Raw genomic sequence first — 22437 nt, forward strand, 5'->3', positions numbered from 1 at the left:
ATCTTCATGCATAATACAACTTATACACCCAGGGCTCCTCCACTCGCAACCTGTTCAACAGCCTCTCCCCCCAGTACTGTCTCAATGCTATTTATCTGTTCCAAATCGGCAAAATTAAAGCGCAGTGTTTCTAGAACTACCTCATGGTGGTCCCAAACTGTTCTCCGATCCTTTTTTTATGTAAATACGCTGCAGCATCTAGGAGTTTCTAAGTCTTTAAACTTCATCAGCTGGTCTTCCGAATTATAACACCATTCTGGTTTTGAAACAATAGACAAAACTTGAACACTCATAGATTATGCCAGTTGTACCGGTATTACTTATTTAGAAATGAGAATGCCTTCATTTTGAACAACTTGCATTTGTCAAAAAGAATTAAAACTAAAATTATGATCATTTTCATTGCTGCAGAAAAAAATTTCCAAGATGTTCACAAAGTTTGGTGAAACAAAAGCCCTGTTTATCAAGGAAAACAATCAAGGAAAATATGCGTATGTATATTACCAAGTCTATGTTTTGTTCATTTTACCTTTTGTATAATATTGTTGCAAACTATCCAGTAGATTAGCTTGTAACATAATAATAAAACTTACATGTTTCAATAGCCCTGTTAAATTAGCTGACATTATATCAATAATATAATATAAAATATTACAAGTTATTTCCTAAACAGAATATCTAGATAAAACCCTTTTTTCTTTGTTATCAAATTTTTTAGAAGGGGTAAGGGAACTGGTCTGTAATAAGCAGAAATAATTTATAATCAACTCAGGGCTTCTGCTATGGCTAAATTCTTTGGGGTTCCAGGGACCCCTTCTTCAGATTTTTAAGGGGTCCCTGTTCTTTGCCCAAATTTGAAGGGGACCCCATTGACGAAAATTGAAGGGGTCCTTCGAACTTTTAATGCGTACTGTACGCAATTTTTTGTGTAAGCAGAAGCCCTGCAACTATGAATGGTTGAAATGACTATGAACCTATGTAATTATAAAAGAAACACTAAGATTCTAAGGATATCAGCATTAGGTACAGTACATACATAAAATACATTTCTGAGATTAATTTCTTTTCTGAGTAATATCTTTTGGTAACTGATTTGGTAATTGATGAGCACTTATTTCAGTGGAAAAATAACAATTTTGGGGGGGTAGTTCAAGCGCTATAAAAAAATAATAGCATGTGATTATTGCTTCAGTCATAAAGAATAATGATGTCTCTAAGGTAGTGCACACACTAGAGTAGTAACCCCAAATTAACAGATGTCTCTTGCGTACCACTAATTGGTTCTCATCTAAAGCTTAAGTAGTGATCATGGGGATAAAAGAAATGATTGAGCTTTACAACGAAATAATACATATAGTTAAAAAAATGAGATGTATTATATATAATTAAATATATTGTGTGTTTAATTAGGTCAACATTCAAAAATACTTTTTATGTTTAAATCTAAAGTATTTAACTATTTTTGCAATAATAGTGATTTGAATGTGTAGTGTTTGGGTTAAAGAAGGCATAAAATAGGCCTTTTTTATAGAAAAAGGTTATTATTGGACAGTTTTTTCCCCCTTAAAAGAAAGCAAAGTTCAGTTTTATTGTTTTTTTATGTTTTGTCAGTTACAGTTTTCAAATATAAATTGGTTAGGAAAATGCATAAGAATTGCATTTATTGATACAGAAATATTATTCCATGTGTTTTAAAGCTTATTGAAATCTACATTGACAATTGCAACTGTAAACTTGTTAACAGAATTGTAAAATATATGTGCGAAGAGGATGCAGAAAAGGCAATAAATGAGTGCAATGGAATTCTTCTAGACGGAACTCCACTTTTATGCAAGCGCATGGTGGAGAAACGACCAAAGTAAGTCTAAGGGAGCACTCAAATTTAACACATGGCAGTAATTTATTTGTGGGGTATTGTTCTAATGCTGTAATTATAGTTTCTACAAATGTTTAACTGTTTCAGCATGGCAACAATCTCAAATGTCTACTTTTCCTGGAATGGATCTACTTCATTAAAAATAATACAGTCTCTGAAGACTTACACACCCTGAAATTTATTTCTACCCTGAGTTCCTGATCAAGTTAAAAGATTATTGTTTTCTTCTTCTTTTGCTTATTAATAAATCTAAAGGAGGTTTGTGCTTCTTGCAGCAAACCATCAGGTGGTGGTGTTGCAGGAGCACCAGCAGGAATCAAAGACAACTTAGCAAATAAATTTCAAAGAGGCCCTGACATCGGTAAGACTCTTAAAATTTATTGTGCTTGTCAAGTTCATATAGGATGATGTCATCTGTTTTCGTGGCACTCTGCATAATGCTATTTTATTTTTAGGCTTCAAGACACTTGACTTGAAAATGCTGTTTTCCTGGATCTTTAGCTGTTATGGTTTTTAAATCATTTGAGTCATTGAAGTAGGAGTGCTTCTGTGGATTTTATAGCTGTTGAAAGACTAGATGATTGACAAAGCCAATGGGTTGGGCATGTGTAAAATAGCCAAAACATAATCACCTAGCTTCAAAATTGCAGACAAAATGAGATTTGTTGCAAACTGGCATTTTACTTAAACAGAGAAGGCAGTAGTTACTGCTTGTAAAAAACAACTTACAGTCTGACAACATGCATATGATGGGAGAAGAAGTGTTTCCTTTGGAAACAAGCTGAGGTGGCTATATTGTGGCAAGGCAGCCAGGTTTTCAATAGCTGCCATATACAAAGAACCAACAGAATTCCCATTCCAGATCTGGCAAGATAATCCTCACTGTAATGGTGGCAAATGCTCAGTCATTACCCTACTTGCACATGTAGACCATACTATTGATAAAGATATTGGCATCCAGACTGAAAATTTTGTCATCATTCTGAAATCCAATTATCTCAAGCTTTGAAATATACCTTGAAAATAATCCAAACCAGAAGTCTTTCCTTTTGACGTTGTTGTTTTGTTGTTGTTGAATCTTGAAGTTATTCTTGTAATTTTTATACTTAAAAATAATTTGATCTGCACTGAATAGAACCTATTTGTTTTTACCAGCATATCTGACTAAACTTACATATCAGTAAGTGTTTCCCCCATTTTATTGTGTAATTTATGGAAGTAGTTCAGAAGCCTGTTTTCATCTTTACCCTTGCAGTTTGTTGTTTCAATCTCTTCATTAAAAAGTCACCTTCAGTCACTCCATTTTAACATAGGTATAGAATATAATACAAAGATTTGCATTGCATTTGAATGTCGACACTTTTGATGCCATCTTTTTTTCTGTGCTAGTTACATATTGCTTGAGACAAGCGCTTTCTTTGATTCAGGGGCAGATTACTAACTTCAAGCAAATATTGTCAAACTCCTTCTGCTTGATGCCCACTAAACTTAAAACAAGAGATAGCTAAAACTTGTTTGTGATGATGTTTGTTTTTATTGTTATTTGAAGAATAATATTCATGTTTATTACACTCCACTAAACTGACTTGTGCTTAATTGTTTATAAAATGTAGAACAATTTACAACTGACTGTTGCAGTTCCAGCCATAGAATTAGCTTCATCCTCATCTCCTGGTCCACCAGAATTAGAAGTAAGTACCAAATTATTTGGTAAAACATTCTGCACCTAGAAAGGAGCTTCATGTGTTGTTTGAAATTTTGCAGAAGTTTACATTAAAGTGAATTTATAATTTTATTAAACTTTCATGAAGTTTTATAAAAGTTAATAAAATATTTATTTTGTACAATCTTGCTCTAGATTTGAGTTCATCTTTGCATACTTTGTTTATTTGGGGTTTTGTTTACTATTACATCATATTATGATAATTTATGCTTCAATATGATTATGATTTGTCTTTTTACAAATGCTAACAAAGAAAGAAATTCTTTTCTCCTTTTTCACCTGTGCTTAGCCTACCTATCTTTGTATTGTGCTCTAAGTGTTCAGTGATTGATCTGTGCAGCAGCAAAATCAATCAGCAACATGGGGTTCCCGAAATATGCAGATGATTATCATGGTAGGTCAGGTGTCAGAAATATTAGTGTCTTTCTACACTGGTTTCCGCTTCAGTTTTATTTACATCTTATAGGAAAGTTTTAAAGTTTAAAACTATTTGGTCCTGTATAGATAAACACAATATGGACAGTCCAAGTCACAAGTTTTAGTAGCTATTCTTGTTGGAACAGTTTGTTATGAAACAGTGATGCATGGACAAATTGATACACTTTAAAAGATGCATTTCAATCTTTAAGTGACTAATCTTCATTGTGTCAATGTAATTCTAATCTGTGTATCTCATAATAATTCAAATCCCTCTCCTTACAAAAAGAGAAAGACTTCTTTTCTTGTATCTTTCTTTAAAAAGTGTTTTAAAAAATCAGAGCATGCCTGGACACTTAAACAGCTGTGTGATAGTGGACTGTAAGTTTCTCTCTGTTGCCTGACTGGTGATATAGACATTATCATTTGTGTTTTAATAATAGGTAGTGACATGACAGCATGGCATTGAACTGTGTTTGGAAGGACTTGAGCCTCTTTTTCAGCTTGTCTTTCACTGACTAAACCAGTTTGTGGTGTGCTTACCACAAGATATCATAAATGATAATTAAGAGTATCATCATCCTTATTATTTTTGTTATTGAATGTTAACCCAGCCCCAATTCACATGTGTTAGTATGTCAAAATGTCTTGCCAGTATCTCATAAAAAGATGCAATGGGTACAAGACAAAGCTTATTTGGAATGTAATTTCTTCAGAGCAAAATTTCTCTATATAGAATATGTAAATGACAGTGGTTCCAAAATTGAATGAATCTAGAAAAATATGGGTCGATGGTGATTGCAGCAGACATTTGCTGCATAACAGTTTTCTATCTCTTCTATTTTGTTGGAGATCATGATATACTTTTTGTAACTTATTATTTTCTGTGGCATCAGACTTTACAAGGTGTGCTTTATCATGTGAGCTAAATAAATTTCCCATTATTCAGATGAATGCTGCTTATATGCTAAAATATTAGTATGCTATCATGATTCGGTGTCACTAGGACCTGATATTTGTATGTAGTTCTTTGACCAGAAAGAACTGCTAAATAAAACTTAAACCTGCCGTCTTGTTATCCACAGTCAAATAGTATTCCACCTTCACAGTGCCCAAATGTTAAGATATTGAGCAAGCTCAAAGTTTATATAGGGTAGGGGTGGTGGAATACATTCCTTGAGGTGTGTACAGTAATCACACAAATCTCCTGGAAAAAAGCTGAGACATGAAAATTTTATTATTGTGTCATACAAGAACTTTAAATATGCAATGATGTTCACCATTCATCTCCTTTCACGCACCAAGCTATCATGCATCAAATTGGACAGTCAAAAGATCTGTTTTCATCTGATTACAAAAAAAGGTAAACATAATTTAGGATTATCACTTTGCTTGGCTTGAAACATTTATCCTGCTCTTGCAGCATGCAATGATTACCCATGTAGAGACACCAACGTTACTTTGGGCACAAGTATTGAATGACTCCAAAGTAGAAGAACAATCACAGATCACCGTCAGATTAGCAGAAGTGTGTCCAACAGCTTGTGCTGTACAGGGCAGCATTGACATGAACAAGGTGAGCAAGCTGTGAGAGATAACTACAATGACAATGAACTGTTACTGAAATACCAGTAATAAAAATAATTGTAATAGGGGTTTTTTGGGGTTATTTTTTTAAACATCCCTTTTAATGAAATACATGCCTAGAGAAAATAAGAACCATGCATGTTGAAAAATATAATGTATGTGAAAAAAAATTGTCTGGTCGCTCATTTATTTTCATAAAATGTTTCTAGATATATGGATGCAAATTCTCAGAGGATGGTCTATGGTACCGTTGTCAGGTCAAAAGCAAGCATAATTCTGACAAGGTATAGTGATGTTTGTCTGATTCAGTGGGTCTATGCTGATGTTTAGCAAATTTGAGGTGTTTTTTTGTGTAATTTTTTTCTGAATTATTTCTGTTTGCATTGAGTGGACTGTTGTAAGTTGTCATGGCTAAAAGCCCTTTCTTAACCAAATACCTGTTGAATATGTGGCTCCATTTGGCAAAGTTAATGTCATGTAAAAACTTTTGACAGTATGTTTCTAGTTAAGAAGAGCCTTTAGAATTGCATTCAGGTTGACATGGTCAAGGGCTTATTTCTTTATCTTCAACAACAAATCTGTGCAGGTATATACATGCCCAATAGACGTTTAGGTTACATCTTTGACCTTAGTGAAATGCCTGTTACCATGAGTAATAATAGTGAGAGGCTATTCTTAAAAGTGCTAGTTGGAGGCATTGTATCCTTATCGCATATCTTGATGTTTACAGATGAAAGTGCAATACATAGATTTCGGCAATTGTGAAGAAGTCAATCCCAAGGACCTTGTGGAGCTCCCCGATGATCTGACAACACCTAAACCTTGTGCTATTAAAATAGTCCTCCATAACATTCGCTACAATATTGCCAAGGAAAAAGAGGTGAGGCTTTATAAACAACATAAATTTTTAGTTTAAATATTGTTCAAATTTGATTCAAGTTTATCCTGAGACCTTGATAGATAGTTTAAACAAAATTCTGTTAGTAATAACAAATTAGTATGTTGTGCTTTGGTCACAAAATTATATATGTTAAGAATGTGCAGTTTGCAGCAGATCTTATCAGCATAACAATTTTTGTAAAAAAGAAAAAATATAGGTTACTGAATGGCAGGTTGATTGGTGTGATATTCTGGCAGATAATGTAATTAAAGCAACAGGATATTCAAACCAAATGAATTGCAAAATAACCCCTTGGATTTCTGTTTTTCTCAAGGCTATTGCTTATGTTCGAGAACAAACGGAGAACCAGTATATTGACATTCAGTCTAGATTTCGTTTGCCAGATGGCTCTGGTCATTTTGTAGATGTATATGTGAATGGGCTACATCTCAACCAAGACCTTGTGGACAAGGACTTTGCTGTGCAGAAAATGGTGAATGCTCCCCTCCCATCTCTCCTCTCTCTTTCTCATATTCATATTCATATTCATCAAGATCAAAGGTTTTTTAATATTTTTATGTTTACAATATATATTGAGTAATAGGTCTGGAGTGATCAACACAGTTTATGCAATTTTGAAGCAACAAATAAGCACTATGTTCATAAATGGCTGGGAGAGAAACAGTAGACTTTTTGGGTGCTTGTAGATATAAAAAATGGGTGCAGTTAATTGCAGGAAATTTTTATTAGTTTCTGAAAGCTTTGGAAGTTTATGCAGACAAGATTCCTAAATTGGTGTGTGTTTGAGAGCGAGAGAAAGAAAAAAGAATAGGTCGATTTTTTTTATTCTAGCGCTATAGTGGGAATAATGAAGACATTGGAAGGTAATATCCCTGAAATGCCACAATCACTAAAATAATTATTGTTCAGACTGGTGAATTCTAGTATTCTCTTTGCCGGCCACAGCTTAACAAAGCAATGCTTCCACGTGGTGGAGGAGATGCCTCTACACGTCCACCATTTCCAAGTGGAGAGAGTGTAGGAGCTGGGGTTCTTGGCTCACTGCCAACAAACTCGGGTTTTGGAGGACCTGGTATTGGACCCCTGGGAAGCGGCTCTAGGCAAGTTGTTGGAGAACCTGGGAAAATAAGAGTGACAATTGGAGGGTGAGTATGTTTTCTGTAACCTTTTTTTTTGGGAGGGGGGGGGGTAGGGGGAAAGTGGTGTAGCTTGCAGTGCTGTTAGTGGAGCGTGCAATCCTGTTAAGTGATTCACTTATACATGGCTTTATATTTTATAGTTTTCTTGTATACACTAATATACTTATTATATTAAGCATATGCTTAATATAATCTATATTAATATTGTACAAGATATAAAGGAAGTCATGGGAATAATCTTAATGGGTAGTTATTTAAAGGTAGTGAAAAATAGTTTCTTTTCGGAAGCATAAAGTATTGTTTGTGTTCTATAATTTATCCTTCCTTCTTTGTATCAGATTTTTCACTTATCCTAAATGAGATCATTTTGATTCTTTGTCACACAGTGGACCTGGAATATCATCCTCTTTCTCAGACCAGCCTTTTTTGAAGCCAGACCAGTCTATTTCAGATATTAAACAAGATCTGAAAGTTAAAGCAAGAAATTTGGAAAAGATAACTAAAGAAAGAGACATTGCGTGTGCAGAACTAAACAGCCTCAAGGGAAAAATTAAAGTAATTTATCCTAACTTTTTTATTTTTTATTATGATGATGATGATTATTATTATTAAAGTAATTTCTCCTTTTTTTTTTTTTTTAATCCTCTGTGTGTGTGTGTGCATGGATATGCTTGCTGTTGCTGTAGTGAATTCATCCTGTCTTCCAGTTTGGCAATTCGATAATAGAGGAATAAAGATAGAGTGAAGCCTGTTGGTACTACTGCATTTTTTTTGTTCGTTTTTTTTTATATTATTTTTATTTGGTCTTATTTGTTTTAGAATATGCAGTCTGAGTTTTCAAGACTCCAGGCAAGCAACATAACAGCACTAGTAAGTAATTTTGAATTTATTTCCTCATAATAATAATAAATGCAAGATTTGCATAGCGCATACTCAGAGTTGTTGAGAGCCAGCACAGGCCCCAGGGCAAATGACATGCTAAAACAAGTAGCTGGTCAAGTTCATAGATTCAAGAGTGACAAGAAGCTAAAGACAGACAAAAGTTATGTCAGACAAATCACTAACAAAGCATTGTGCTTGTTCATAATCTCAGCTGTCTGATTCTCCAATAGCAAGTCAGCCTTACGACATCACCTCCCCGCCATTAGCAGAAAACAAGGTGAAGGTCACTCTCAACATCAGCGAGTCATCAGAAGTGGTCATCGTGCAGTTTGACAATGTGGCCTGTGTCTATCAGCTATATACAGGAATAGACAAAGGTCACAAAGATACAACCACAGTGCATCTAGCTCAGCACTTGCCAGCAGGACTGCAGTTGGTTGTTAACCAGATTGATGTAGAAAACTTAGATGGCGAGTTCTCTTATGTACCGAAAGAAATTGTATTTACCAAGCAGCTGCAGCATAAGACTATTCTCCCACATTACCGTGGACAGTCTATTATAGGCTGTGGCTCTTGCCGTCACCTGCTGCATACCTACTTCACAGCGATCTGCTGGAGCTAGCAGTCACATATATCATGCGGGGTGTACTGCATGCTCTGGAATACTTTCACAGCATAGAAGTGTGAAGGCTAGCCATGTTTTGATATCAGCTAGTGGACAAGTAAGTCTCACTGGCCCTCACAACTCTCTCTCCACAGTCATAGGAGGCCAGCACCTGCAGATCAGTCTGTGACTACCCCAACATGCTGATGGTTGCCTCCATTATTTCAGTCCGGAAATTCTTGAACAGAATTCAGCTATTTTTCAGTGATTGTTTTTGAGACCACCATCCGTTGTCATTATATTTGTGTTTTTCTTTTTAGTAAAGCACTTTGAGCCCACCTTTAATGGTGGGAAAATGCGCTATATAAATAAACATATTATTATTATTATTACTTTTAATGGGCATGGTCTTAGCACTTAAAAAACATAGACATGGACAACATATGAGGGACAGAAGAACAAACAACATTTGAACAACAAAAGGATAACTATACGGATGATGAAGACAAATACAGAAAATGCAAATAGGAACCAAATAATAAGACTGAGAGTAACATAATTGTGCAAAGGAAGATGAGTAGGGAAGTAGCAATAAACAGAAAAGGGGGATGGGATTATGTGACATGTGTGCTTTGGATGTAGCTGCTAACAAGTTAATGGTGGGCATTAATTTGGCAGTCATATAGTGCCTTAGGTCATTCTTTTACTTTGGTTCACCCTCTGCTAGCATTACCATTTATGAACTTCTTTTACTGTGAAAGGTGTACACCTGCTTATCCTCCTTTTATGCATTACCCACTTTCAGTTCCATGAAGCAGAAATTTTTAGTCCAGATCAGCTTCAAGGTGATGTTTCTGGACATGATGGAGCCTGGTGGAAATCAAACATTAGTGAGATAAGAACAGACTGTAAAGGGGGTCTTATGGTGAAAATGTCAGTAAACCCTATAGCTGGAAGCAAGTTTGTTTTACTATTCTGGGTGCTATTTTGCATAGTCTTAGCTGTCCTGACTCCCCTTAGATGATCAGTTTGAGGGTGCATCGTACAGCAAAAAAATGAGAGCCGTTAAGATTTGTGAAAAATTATTTTGTCATTAGAAGATTTGAACCAGTCCATGTGCTTTCTTTGTTATTTTTTGCAGATTCACAGAGCCGCAGACATGGCTGAAAAAGTAAGAAAAATTAGGTGAGTACATTAGTAGAATAAGATGGAAAAAGTGGGTGTGAGTAGAAGTAAAATGCAAAAATTTACAAAGAATAAGTCTGAATTTTTTTAATTTAAAAGACAATATTATTGCACATGGTTAGATCTTTACCACTTGTTAGGCCTTCCATTTTTTGAAGCAATTCAGATTGGTACAGGAGATAGGTGTTTTAAAAAGTTGCCTGTTGAGATGAACCCATAATTTAAACCCTTTCTATCCACTTGGTTTTGATGACAGAAGCCAGTTTTCACATGACCAGCCATCACCAGTTGAGGAAGCCATAAAGCTTGCATGCAGCACAGACAAGCTGCAAGACAGTTCCATCCCAAGCTTATCAGCAGTGATGACTACTTTAAAAAACTATCGTGCTCAACAGAGTGAAATTTGCCAGCTCACGGATGCAGTGAGTAGCATGCACAATAAACCTGAACAGAACAATATGAAAGGAACATAAAAGTATAGGCACTGTAGTCTTGAGTGCTCCTAGATCAGGACTCAGTTGAGGTCACTGCCTGACTGGTTTGTGGGGTGATAGGTCAGGGAGCAAACGGAAAGCCTGCTGTTTATCCAGGTGGCATAGGTCAGGATGAAGCCCAAGTCATGGGCATAACACAAACAAGCCTCACTTTCTTTCATCTTTCAGGGCCATCATTTGAGGATTTTACCTGCAGATATACTTTCCACTTCGTGTATCCATGTTAACTTTGCCAGTGCTATAGATCAGTGGTTCTCAAAGTGTGGTCCGCGGGCATAAGTCAGGTGGTCCGCGGCTGACAGTCGTCATATGTCAGCAAAGTGATGTTTAAAGTGATGCATTCCTCGCATTAATATTTTAATTACAAATAACGGGGTACGTAGTTTTATGTCAACTTATTACTACACCACTGTCACAAAAGGACATTTAGTTTTGAATTGTAATGAAAACATACTCCCCAACTGCAACCTGTAACTTGCATGTTACCTATTAGCATTCCTATCTTTTATCTAATAATCCATTCGTACTCCTCAAATTCCGCCACCAGTTGGTGCAACTTACCTTGTAGTGGTGTGATGGCTTGCACACCTTGTCGATCCACAGCTCTATGTCGGCAGGAGCCTTGTGCTCTGGCTGGTCTAACCAAGCTGAACAGGTCTGTCAGGGAAGAGGCCAGACTAAAATGTTGCAACCTTGTCCTCCAGGTTGGGAGTTTTGCTTTGAGCTAACAACCCACTCATGTTTTTTAAAAAAAAAAAAAAAAAAAAGGCTGTTACAGAAACAGCAACAGTACCACAATAAGGGCCTGGTCAGGAAGATTTTTCTCTAGTTTGGCGTTGTTGCTGCCCTATGCTCCTCAAGGAGTAACAAGGACTAAACCAAACTAACTCCTCAAATTAACCTCGGACTGAGTTTAAAGGTTCGCACGCTTTTACAAAAATCACACTGCACTACACTAAGTTTAAGTAATGTAAAAATAATTTACCAAAATATATGAATATAATATTTTTATCTTGTCTAGGCAAGGTAGCACACACAAAACAAGGCCCATAGGTACAGACACCTCCTGCTTGCCATTCAGACTCTTGCTATTTCTTATACCCTTCACTGTTGGCCCTCGTCAAAAAACTGCGCCTTCCAAAACTGCAACTTACCTTGTAGTGGTAACAGCCTCCACACCAGTCACTCTCCCTTGCTCTCTCCCTTCCACCTTCATTGCTATGAACACTATTCAATTCATCTGGAGCTTCGGTAACCTTTTATATCATTGCATGCTCCACATCCATGAAAGTTACCATCACTAGGGTTGTATTTCCCATGTATGCATGGGTCAATCTCTGATCTCTGACAATGTGTTTGGTGGCTGTGTGCAGAAACCATCCCAGGAAATGCTGGAGAGCAGAAATGTCACACGCAAGTTGCTTTACAAACAACTGACTTCCTGCATACAGGAGATGGAGCAAATGCCTATCACAGAACGCGTTCAGAGCATTTCGGTAATTTAATTAATAATAGCAACACTTTTTTCTTTTATGTGTTGCTGTCTTTGAAACAAATCATCCTGTCTGTAAGCACTAAAGAGACCATCCTTCAAAAGGGCCTTTCTAACAGACATGTTGTCAAATAGATAATGGTTATGTAATAAACTTGCCAAACAAAGCCATATTTGACAATAAGTAGATAGTGAAGAAGACTCCCTTAAAAACTTCATGTCAAATGATTTTCAGAAAAAAAATTTTTTTTTTTAAAGCAAGAGTAAGGAGGGGTTGACATTTCAAATGAAAAACTGGTAAACATATTTTTTACTTTGTCTGCAGCAAACCTTGGACAAGTTGAACTGTCAGTATGATGCCTATTTCAGCATGTCTATCCAAGAAACACCAGATTTGCCTTCTCTTTTGGCACAGTATGATAATTTCAAGGTAACGATAGGTTTTACATTTTATCCAGTCGTAGTGATCTAACATTGTTACTTAAAGCTCTATATAACATATTGCAGTATCTTCATCATGATGAAGACTAAATCAAGGTGGGTGTGATTTTACTGCACAGTGTAAGTGAGTGTGTGTGTGTCTGTGAAAGAGAAGGAGATTTGAATTATGATTTAAATGATGATAAATGAATTTGTAGGGTGGATTTCATGCTTGCTGATAAGTGTGTGCTTGGGCAACTTCATATATATAAGTGCCTTCAAGTCCATCTTTTTTGATGGGATAAAGTGCTCTATAAATAAACATTTATTATTATTATATATCAAATCTTGTAGAAAACTAAATAGGCAAATGCAATAGTTTAGAAGTTAATACAAGAATGTGAAACTGTTCGTTTTCTTCTTCTTTTTTTTTTCTTTTCTTTTTTCTCAATATAATTAGCATTAGGTGTAGGTCAGTTTATGCTAACATTGGTAAAGACAAGGTAATGAAAATAATGTGAAAGCTAAAATTGCTTTATCATAGATTTTGTTCTTTTGGTAAACACAAGGATGCAAAATGTTCTCAAAGTGAGTGGTGCATTTGTTAAGTTTGGTTGTTTATATCACAGTTTAGTAGTTACATAATTACATTTTTTTTTTCAGACACAGAGAAAGGAGGACTTTCGAAATGCTAGACTGCAAACTGATCAGCAGGAAGCTATAGTTGGAACTGCTTTACAAAATATTAGAGAGGTAACTTCAATTCTTCTTTCTTTCCATTTTCATTATTTATTTTTCCTTTTTATTTTTTAACATTTTTAGGAGTCCTAGAAGAAGTGCTGACTTGGGTGCATGCCAGATTCCTTCTGTTGTGGAGCAATCTGTGTGTGTGTTGATTCCTGCAACATCATGGACAAGGAAAAATCATTTAAATCACGCTTGATTTGACTTGCAGCAAATGTCTGTGACATCTGATGGACACCGGGATGCTAGTGATCTGGACTTGAGTTGTCAGCTGCGGCAGTACTGCCAATGTCTACAACATGAAGTTACTGTCACAAACATTGTAAGTATCGAGACTAGAATAGTCATCATCATGAGTCCACATGATAACCCAGCACCAGACAAAAAGGGGAAAGGGAGGAGGAAAATTCAAAGGATGTTAGTCATGACACTGTAGTTAAGCCACTCTTTGCGATCAAAAGACAATGCAGTTTATGACTTTAAGAAAGATAAATGAGCATAAGAGTAAATTTTTTCTTTAACTTTACCTGATGACCTCACCATAGGCATTTAAGGGCTACAACTCATGTTTAACCAAACGAATAGGGGAAACAGCAGTCATAGGGAAATGCGCTATAGTAATGCTATTAGTAGAAGTATAGTGGAATTCTCACCTGTATTTTGGAAAGAGGTCAAAACTTCACAGCTGCGTCAAAAAACTTTGGGCTGTCTGTATTGGCAGCTCGTCATTGGCATACACTTGGAGCATTTGCATAAACTGTGGCCTACAGAGACATCAGATGTTAAAATTTTGGTCCATCCACCTGTACTTTAAATATTAAAATATTCAAAATCACAATATATTTTTATGACAAACTGTCGACAGCATTAGTCCTTTACATGTGTATTTACTTCAAGGCATATAAAAGTTCTTGCTCAGAAACTACACCTTTTTATCACTTTTTTAATGCAATATTAAAAATTTTAATTAAAGTCTTAACATTTACATTTGATTTTTACAACAGGAAGGAAGCCAGGATGCCAGTTTCATTGCCTCCTTAGTGCAGACAGTATACAGAGAGCTCAAGTCTGAAGTGTTGTGTGCCAACAATTTTTTGCGCATGCATTCTGAGTTTAGTGCTCTACACAGCAGCATAGAAGGCTGGCTGGACAACACACCCACCATGGACAAGCTGATGGCTTGCAGGCAGACACTGAAGGTTCTTCGTTCAAAACTGCGGCATCGCCTGGCGGACAAACATGATGCAGAGGAGGTGGCGTGTTCACTTTCTTTAAGTCTTAATGCTATCTTGACTCAGCATAATTAAAGCATGAGCTATTGGTTGAAACTGCAACATAGATTTTTTTTTTCTTTTTTTAAGTTTTGTTCAGCAGTAGTTAGGAGAGCAAGGTACAGAGCTGAAGAGTTTGTGATGACTTTTTGTTTGTTATTCTTATCAGAAAGCATTGGTATACTCTTTCAGAATGATGATAAGCAGCTCCATGAGATTGAAAAGGATGTGATTTCCATCCAAAGAGAGATCCACGAGAGTCTGATTGCAGAAGACAAGGAAATGGTCAGTGGTTTAACCTGTTATATCTCATTTATTTGAGATAAACATTATTATTACAATAAATCAGCAAATGAACATTTTCTTGCTTTAAGTTCAAAAATAATTTTGTTCTAATCATCAGTCAGAGCTTGCCAAGTTGGTGGACAGTCATTTCCCAGAGCTTCTCCTACAGCACCCTGACTGTGGCATCGACATTTATCTGGTTTGTTTCCACACTGTTGGATTTCTGAAACTTTTACATAGTCAACAAACATCTATGTGTTTGCCCTTTATGAAATTTTTGATTAATGAACAGTGAAATTTTTTTTTAATAAACTTTTCATCTGGTAAGTCTCAAAGAAAGAGAATTTACTCTCAAAACTTCATTTTTCAAAATCTTCCTAGGGATTTCCAACAGTACATATAATATTTGTAAGGATTTTATGTTTGAAAACATCTGTACATATCATAACCTGTCAGTGGCATATAACTATTTTTTTATTTGCAATTACTTTGTTTTAGATCTCTGAACATTTTGAAATATTAAGATATGAAATAAGACAAAGAGCACGAATGTGCACATATGTACACACTCATTTGCTTCCAGAAATAACCATAAGCCATGAAGCATTAAGTTAATGTGTGTGAGTATGCATGTGCACGTGTGTTTTGGCAGACCTACAATGGACTCATAAAACCAAGCCATGAAGTCGATCATTTTGATCTTAAGCCAGTCCCAGCAGCAAATGGTGGCCTCTTTTATTCGATGTTTGCTGGCAATTGTGTCATTATCATGGTATGTTATTACTGTAGCTATCAAGATATTACTAGAGTGAGGATTTCTTTCTTATCTTTTACACTTGCATAAAAATAGCATGGATACATTTGTTCATTGCTCTTTTGAACATTTTGTTTCATATTCCTTTTTTCTTTCTTTTTTAACCATCTATTGCTTCTTAATGCAACAACTTGATTGATAATTTAGACTATGAGAAAACTATATTAACCACCTTTTATAACCATCTACTGCTTCTACATGCAGCAGATTATCTGGTAGTTTTAATCATCCATGAGAAAACTGTAAAAACCACATTGTTGTGATTCACATGTGGGACGTGGCCTGTTTTTCCATTTGTGCAGGAATGCCTGCTGTCAGATGGCCACCACATGGGCAGGGAAGAATTTCTAGCTCAGCTAACAACTTACAACAGTATCTCCCACCCTGCCTTGCTTCACCCTGTCACTGTTTTCTTTGACAAGGTAAATCAATTTCCTTTGTCATACTATCTGTACTGTAGTATTTTTTACATTCAGCAAGTTGAGTATTCTTGCAAGGTGTTTCTTTGGGCAACTGAGGACCCCGATTTTCATATTTTGTTCAGAGCAGTGAAAGTCTGTATATTTATTAGTAAATAATGCATGATTGCATAGTGTTGCTGGAAATAATTTTCTGTTAAAATATGTGAAAATCTGAGTGATACTAGTTTCACAGTTTAATTGCAAATTCCTACCAAATGTGTTAGTGGTGGCTTTTTATTGTTTCTGGGCTGTTGTTTTCTATTTTAGAATAATCGTCACGCCTATCTGCAGTTTGAGAAAGATGGAGACATTCTGGCCAATTACGTTGAACACGCCAGACTAACAAAAATGGTATGAGTTTTACTTAAGCTTTTTGTTGTTGTCATTTTTAGGATTTGAAAGGTACTGAAAGATGACCGTCCACTACGACTTAAGAGGTTGTCTGAAGATAATATCCATGTGACATCATGTCTACCTTTAAACTGAAGTCTTGGGGCACTCTTGCTCACTTGAGCCAGTTTTTATTTTTTCTTACCTACTGATTCAAACACATTTTAGCACTTTCAATTCATGATTTAGTTCAAGCGCATTAGTAATTTGCATTCTAAGTGGAATTAAAGTTTGAGAATTCTTCTAGACCACCTCTGTATGATTTTTATCTGTGAACAAACGCCTCTTGATAGTACTTTAGACATTGCAAATATGAAATAGGAGTTTCAAAATATTGAGCACTATGTTTGACTTTTTTACTGGAGGCAGGATCAAGCAAGAGACCTTTAAAGTATGTGCTTGCTTGAATAGAGACTATAGAGTCATTGCATTAGTTTGAGTTGGAAATATTTTCATGTAGTCAGGCCGTTGCTCAGCAAGGCCAAAGTTTTTATGTTTTGTCAGTTGGGTTGTTTGGTTTGGCTAAATGTTACATCACCTGCATTCACTCCTAGATTTATTGCTTTGTGTGGCAGGATGTTTATCAGGTAGTGAAGTCTGTTGTGGAGGGTCTCAAGATGCTGCATGAGAAGAAAGTACTGCACGGAGAGGTGCATCCTCACAACATTATTCTTCGACCTGATGGGACAGCAGGGTTACTTCCTCCTGACCTGTCCTGCTGTCCTGTGAGTTTTTCTATAAAATGCTTTTGCTGTAGAAATTTTTAAGTCTCTAGATGCAGAAAAAACTGTTTTTGTGAATCTTATGTCACCAAGCATTTGTCAAGTTGACCCAAAAGGCGATACTACTGAACTAGGCTTCAAAATAAGACAGGAACTAATGAAATTGCACTCTGATCAACAGTAGAAAGAACTATCCATTTTTTCTGAGAATGTCCAAAATATTCTTTAAAGGAACTGTCATTAATTTTATATATATGTGGTCAATCATTTACATTTACTACACAAATTCTTCATGTAACTTGGTTCATTACTTGTTACAAACATTACTTTTTATTAGCTAGCTTATAATTGGTAATATCAATATTTTTCTCTCTTTACTCAACTTTCTACAGCTGGATCGAGCCAAGAACAAGTACGCAGCTCCCAATGGTATAGAGTTCATTGATCCTGCAGTGCAGTCCTTGCCAGCCAACTCAGAACCAAATGGTTCAGTTGACATTTTCAGCGTTGGTGTTCTGACCCTCTGGGTATGGACATTTTGTTTTCAGTCCTAAAAAAAGAACTGCTCCAGAAAACTTAGTTCCTGCTCTTTACACTTCATTAAGTTCATCCAGATCTTGTTCCTTTCCTTTTGTACCTTTTAAAAATAAAAACAATAATTAATCCAGCCTGAACATGCCCCACTTTGTAATTTTTAAATAGTACTCTACACACATTATGACAGTGTATTATTCTTGAGTTGCTTGTTATAGAAAATACCTTTCATAGATATTGCCTTTGTCATAATTTTTATTATACTGGAATGGATTTAACCAAATTTGTCAGATATATTGTAACATGCTTCACTCATTTTGACTTATGATGTATAAAAGTTATGTTGAGTGCATCAGAAAATTCCTTAAAAATTTTTATCGTCCTGATCTAAAAGAAGCAGTTCATATTTTTCCATTTTAAAAAGGTACTTGTTGTGGCTACTTACCTTCTCTCATTTAACTCTTTTTGTTTTTTAATGTGCAATGTTTTGATATTGCTGAATGAACATATTTAGGATATCATTGCCTTTCAGCTGTGCTGTCCAACAACTCGAGTCCGCTGCAAGCCAGATGGCAGTATTGATGTGTCTCAGCTGTCACTTGTAAGTTTATGAGAAGTCAAAAATGGGAAAGATTTTTATGTTTTGTTCCTTTTTTTTTAAGCAGGTGGAGGAAGTATTGTTTTGTTATATTTGACCACTTTCTTACTTTCTTTGTGGCATGGGTGCCACCCCACTGAGTAAAATCCAAGCTTGGGATTTTTCCATGCTCAAATAACCAGATAATGTTGAAAAGTGGGTGGTCAGTTTGAAAAAGTACATTGAGCTATGTCGGGTCATTGAGAAGCACTGGATAAATTTTGAAAAACTTTACAAAAATGTTTATAAAATCTTTTTTTTAAAGTTTTCTAAATAATCTTTATTTAACCTTGTACTTATGCATGTACTTAATCTGGTTTTGGATCAAAATTTTACCTGGAGCAAAAGAGATTTTTTTTAAATTGTTGAAAAAGCTGAAGGTAAACATTTTATTTGTATTTGTATTTGTGTTCCTCCAAAGGACCAGTGGGCTAGCGGGCTTGTAAAAACCTTGACAGCCCATGTTCCGCAGCTGAGGCCATCTGCAGAGATGTTGCTGCAGACTAATTATTTCCTTCAACCGCCATATCACAATGACCAGCTAGTGTCCATACCATCATCTTCAGCTTGTATGCTACCACCTGCACAGTAAGAGACTTTATGGTTCTGGTTTTGGCTTGTGGAGGGGTTTACTTGTTTCAGGTTTCTTTGGCAATAGAAACATCCAAGTAGTAACAAAGAGCAAGGCATGAACATTAAACTGACTAAAATATATTTTCATTTGACAAGATGAAATGTTTTATTGCTCCATGTCTAACTTTCCAGACTGTCAAATGCAAATACAAACACTTAGCATGAAAAACAGAAATGACATGGAATTTTGCCCTAATGCCTATTTTTAGCTGTATGATAGGTCTTGCATAATATAAAACTTGTAAATGGTTAAACCACATAGGCTTTCTCAAAAATTATAACTTGCTTGGGAAAAAAATGAAGATGCCATTGTGTCTGTTGCGTGATAAATATCATCTTTAGCAAAGCCTTTTGTCATATCATTCTTAGAATATTTGCAGAGGATTGTTGAGATAGTGTGAGAGAATGTGCTCAAGCATAGAGATGTGTGATTGCTTATTAGTGTACTTACGGTAAATGTAAATATGGCTGTGCATCATATATTGTAGCAAGACATATGGTTCTGTCAGTAGAAAGTCTTTGCTGTCATTTATTTACCGAGAATTTTATATTTTAAAATTATTCTGTTATTCGAATGCCTTTGCTGCTCTGCAGCTCACAGGCAGCCATAGGACATACCAGTGTTATCACTCCACCAGACCTGCAGAGGCCACCCCCACCGCTGCCCAGTCAAGTTCTTCACCATGTAGCATCTACAAGGTCCACCTTTTCCAGAGAGGCCAGTCCCAGTTTCTGTCATGACCACAAAAATGCATCCTTACCTCCCTGCACTATTCCAGATGCCTTTGCAAGTTCTGATTCTTCCTGTAGTCAAATCCCACCATTGTCGTTTCCTGCAATGTCCAACCACAGACAGTTTCCACCACCCCTTCCAGGGTCTGGCAGGATAATAAGTGACATCTTCATGCCAGGCTCCCAAGGATTATGTGAAGGTCATACAGCAGGAGGTTTCAAGGACACTTCATTCCAGAATCCAGACAGATGGAATGAACCCGAGCAGGGGGGTTGGGGAGACAACTGTTATCAGGAGCGTGCCAGCCCAAGCTTGGATCATGGTGATTTAGAAGTCGCAGGGATCACAGATGCTACGCAGGGGCACTTTGAGATTGGAACTTTCTCCCTAGAGGATATATGTGATGCGCCAGGAGGAGGTGAAGCTATCAAAGGAAGAAAAATAACTCGTGAATCTTCAGATGAACGAAACCAGCCCATTGAAAATGGTGCAGATTCTGTGGTGGATGAGGAACAAGATGAGTGGAACAGCTTAGCAGGTTGGTATATACAGTTGTGGTTTTAAGAACAGAAGCTGAATCGTCTCTTATTATAAAGCCCATTACTACAACCTATGTATTCTTGCCATTTGGGGGCCAGGTGCATAGTTCATGCTAACTGGATGCTAACACTTAACGGCATTTTAGCTGACATTAGGCATCTCGTCTATGTCAATGATGGTGACTATTCATAGGGTCATTACAGTGATACATAACAAAGTAAATATTCTTGTCTATCTTTGAGTGCAGAAATAAACAGTATGTAATTTTGTTGCAGAAACAATAGAATCTGAATCTGCCTGAGATGAAGGCACTGTAAAAAAGAACAAGAAACTTAAATCTTCACAATGTGATTAACTGCTCACCTTGGTCAGAAGAGAAAATGTGCCAAGGTTTGACGTGGGTGTGAATATATATCCTCCACTTTCATCAGCACTTTACAGAAGACTGCACAAATGTGAAATGTGAAAGAATCCAGCTTATCTGAATCAGGGTGATGTCTTCTGGTGTTGTGATCATGGTGCATTTTTCATGATTTTCTATAGTCTTGTAGACTATTTCCATGTGATCTGTGCAAGCATGTGCTATTAAACATCCCCCATAGAGGTCACTGAACCCTGTCGTGCCCACCAAAAATGTGTCATGGCCTATACAGAGTGTGCAAGACAGGTGTCTGTAGTTTTCTCTGAGCCATATCTGTTGCAGACATAAATTTACATATTTATTTGCTGGGTAGGCATTTAGCCATCACTGACATCCAAACATCAGACATTAGTTATCAACAGCAGTGCGACCTATGACAACACAGTATTTCCAAGATATTCTTCCCATTTCTCCTTTTTGGTCTAAAAGTGTGTCATACCCTATATGACCTTATATGGAGGTTTTCTTGAAAATGAATAATGTGAGTTTTTCTTGTTCAAAATGTTATGTATTTTCTGTTCAAGATCTGGTAGGCATTTATCTGCAAGGTTTTTTTGGGGTTTTTTTTTTTTTTTTGTAGGCTTGCTTCTAGAGATATTTTGACACCAGGTAGAGTTATATCCTGTGTTTAACCAATTAACAGCAAGGGATTTTTTTTTGGGGGGGGGATGGGAGAGGGGGAGAAGAGGGAACATGCCAAGACAAAAAGTGTCTGAAAAAAGATTGTTGCACCTTTTTAATGTATTTTCTTTTAATATGTGAATAAGATTTGTGACTGGTCTAGTAAATTTGATGTGTATTTGGAGAAATGTGAGTATTATGTGGCTTGTAATTGCACTTTTTTGGGACCACAGATCATTTGAACTTTATTGTTCAGTTTGTTTCCACCAAACTTCGTTTTTACATTTTGGGCAACATTATTTTATTAACTTCATTTTTTTCTGCACAGTCTAAGCATTCTCTAATGCTGCATTTTTTTTTTAGGAGTTGGGAGTAATAGAATGTTATGTTTTGTGTTTCCTGAAGTGGCAATCATTACTTGCATTCTGGTAACAGTAAATAGCAAAATGAAAACTTTAAGATTTTAGGACTTCAACAAAATCAACTGCAGTCGGTTAACACTTGCAGAGCTCCATGCCATTAAATTAGCTAAAACATGGATGACTGAGCTACTGAAGAAAAATAGGGCAATTACAAAAGATAAATTTATAAAAGTTACATATTAACCACAAGGGAGAGGGGTTGGTTGGTTGTATCAGCAACTAAGGCCATATATCACTGCAAAAAGGGGGATAGGGAATCGGTATTGGCACCAGTACACACTTAAGTATTTTCACCATTTTTTTTTTTTTAAAGAACATCATTCTGTTCTTCTATCATGTTTTTAGTACACTGTGCCCTCTTTAACACATGACAAACATCGTCCTTTGGTTTTTGAAAATGTTCTTAATAAAGCTTCTGACATGTCATTTGGGAGTTGCTGTTCTGCATACTCTAACATTTTCTATACATGCAATAGAATACCTTATCAC

At 36.2% G+C, this 22437-nt stretch overlaps 1 protein-coding gene across 3 annotated transcripts in view; it reads left to right on the plus strand.

Moving 5' to 3' along the window:
* The window catches only part of LOC112565701 (serine/threonine-protein kinase 31-like), a 26321-nt gene extending 3947 nt beyond the window's left edge, over window positions 1–22374 (plus strand). Inside the window, exons 3-31 of one of the 3 annotated variants that reach the window (XM_025241357.1) lie at window positions 1745–1858; window positions 2152–2237; window positions 3515–3567; window positions 3940–3993; window positions 5440–5592; window positions 5813–5887; window positions 6334–6483; window positions 6818–6976; window positions 7450–7649; window positions 8030–8198; window positions 8463–8513; window positions 10271–10314; window positions 10571–10736; window positions 12182–12304; window positions 12626–12730; window positions 13384–13473; window positions 13676–13786; window positions 14469–14717; window positions 14928–15020; window positions 15139–15219; window positions 15673–15792; window positions 16137–16256; window positions 16563–16646; window positions 17261–17410; window positions 17800–17934; window positions 18474–18542; window positions 19000–19166; window positions 19806–20482; window positions 20760–22374. In XM_025241357.1, the coding sequence (XP_025097142.1) occupies window positions 1745–1858; window positions 2152–2237; window positions 3515–3567; window positions 3940–3993; window positions 5440–5592; window positions 5813–5887; window positions 6334–6483; window positions 6818–6976; window positions 7450–7649; window positions 8030–8198; window positions 8463–8513; window positions 10271–10314; window positions 10571–10736; window positions 12182–12304; window positions 12626–12730; window positions 13384–13473; window positions 13676–13786; window positions 14469–14717; window positions 14928–15020; window positions 15139–15219; window positions 15673–15792; window positions 16137–16256; window positions 16563–16646; window positions 17261–17410; window positions 17800–17934; window positions 18474–18542; window positions 19000–19166; window positions 19806–20482; window positions 20760–20785 (3874 nt within the window). In that variant the 3' untranslated portion in view covers window positions 20786–22374. The remainder of the gene's footprint in view (window positions 1–1744; window positions 1859–2151; window positions 2238–3514; window positions 3568–3939; window positions 3994–5439; window positions 5593–5812; window positions 5888–6333; window positions 6484–6817; window positions 6977–7449; window positions 7650–8029; window positions 8199–8462; window positions 8514–10270; window positions 10315–10570; window positions 10737–12181; window positions 12305–12625; window positions 12731–13383; window positions 13474–13675; window positions 13787–14468; window positions 14718–14927; window positions 15021–15138; window positions 15220–15672; window positions 15793–16136; window positions 16257–16562; window positions 16647–17260; window positions 17411–17799; window positions 17935–18473; window positions 18543–18999; window positions 19167–19805; window positions 20483–20759) is intronic. The other 2 variants (XM_025241364.1, XM_025241372.1) reach the window with 2 other exon arrangements.
* Window positions 22375–22437: the final 63 nt, after the last annotated feature.

Source organism: Pomacea canaliculata, linkage group LG1, assembly GCF_003073045.1.
Source record: "Pomacea canaliculata isolate SZHN2017 linkage group LG1, ASM307304v1, whole genome shotgun sequence".
In the NCBI taxonomy this organism is placed as follows: Eukaryota; Metazoa; Mollusca; class Gastropoda; order Architaenioglossa; family Ampullariidae; genus Pomacea; species Pomacea canaliculata.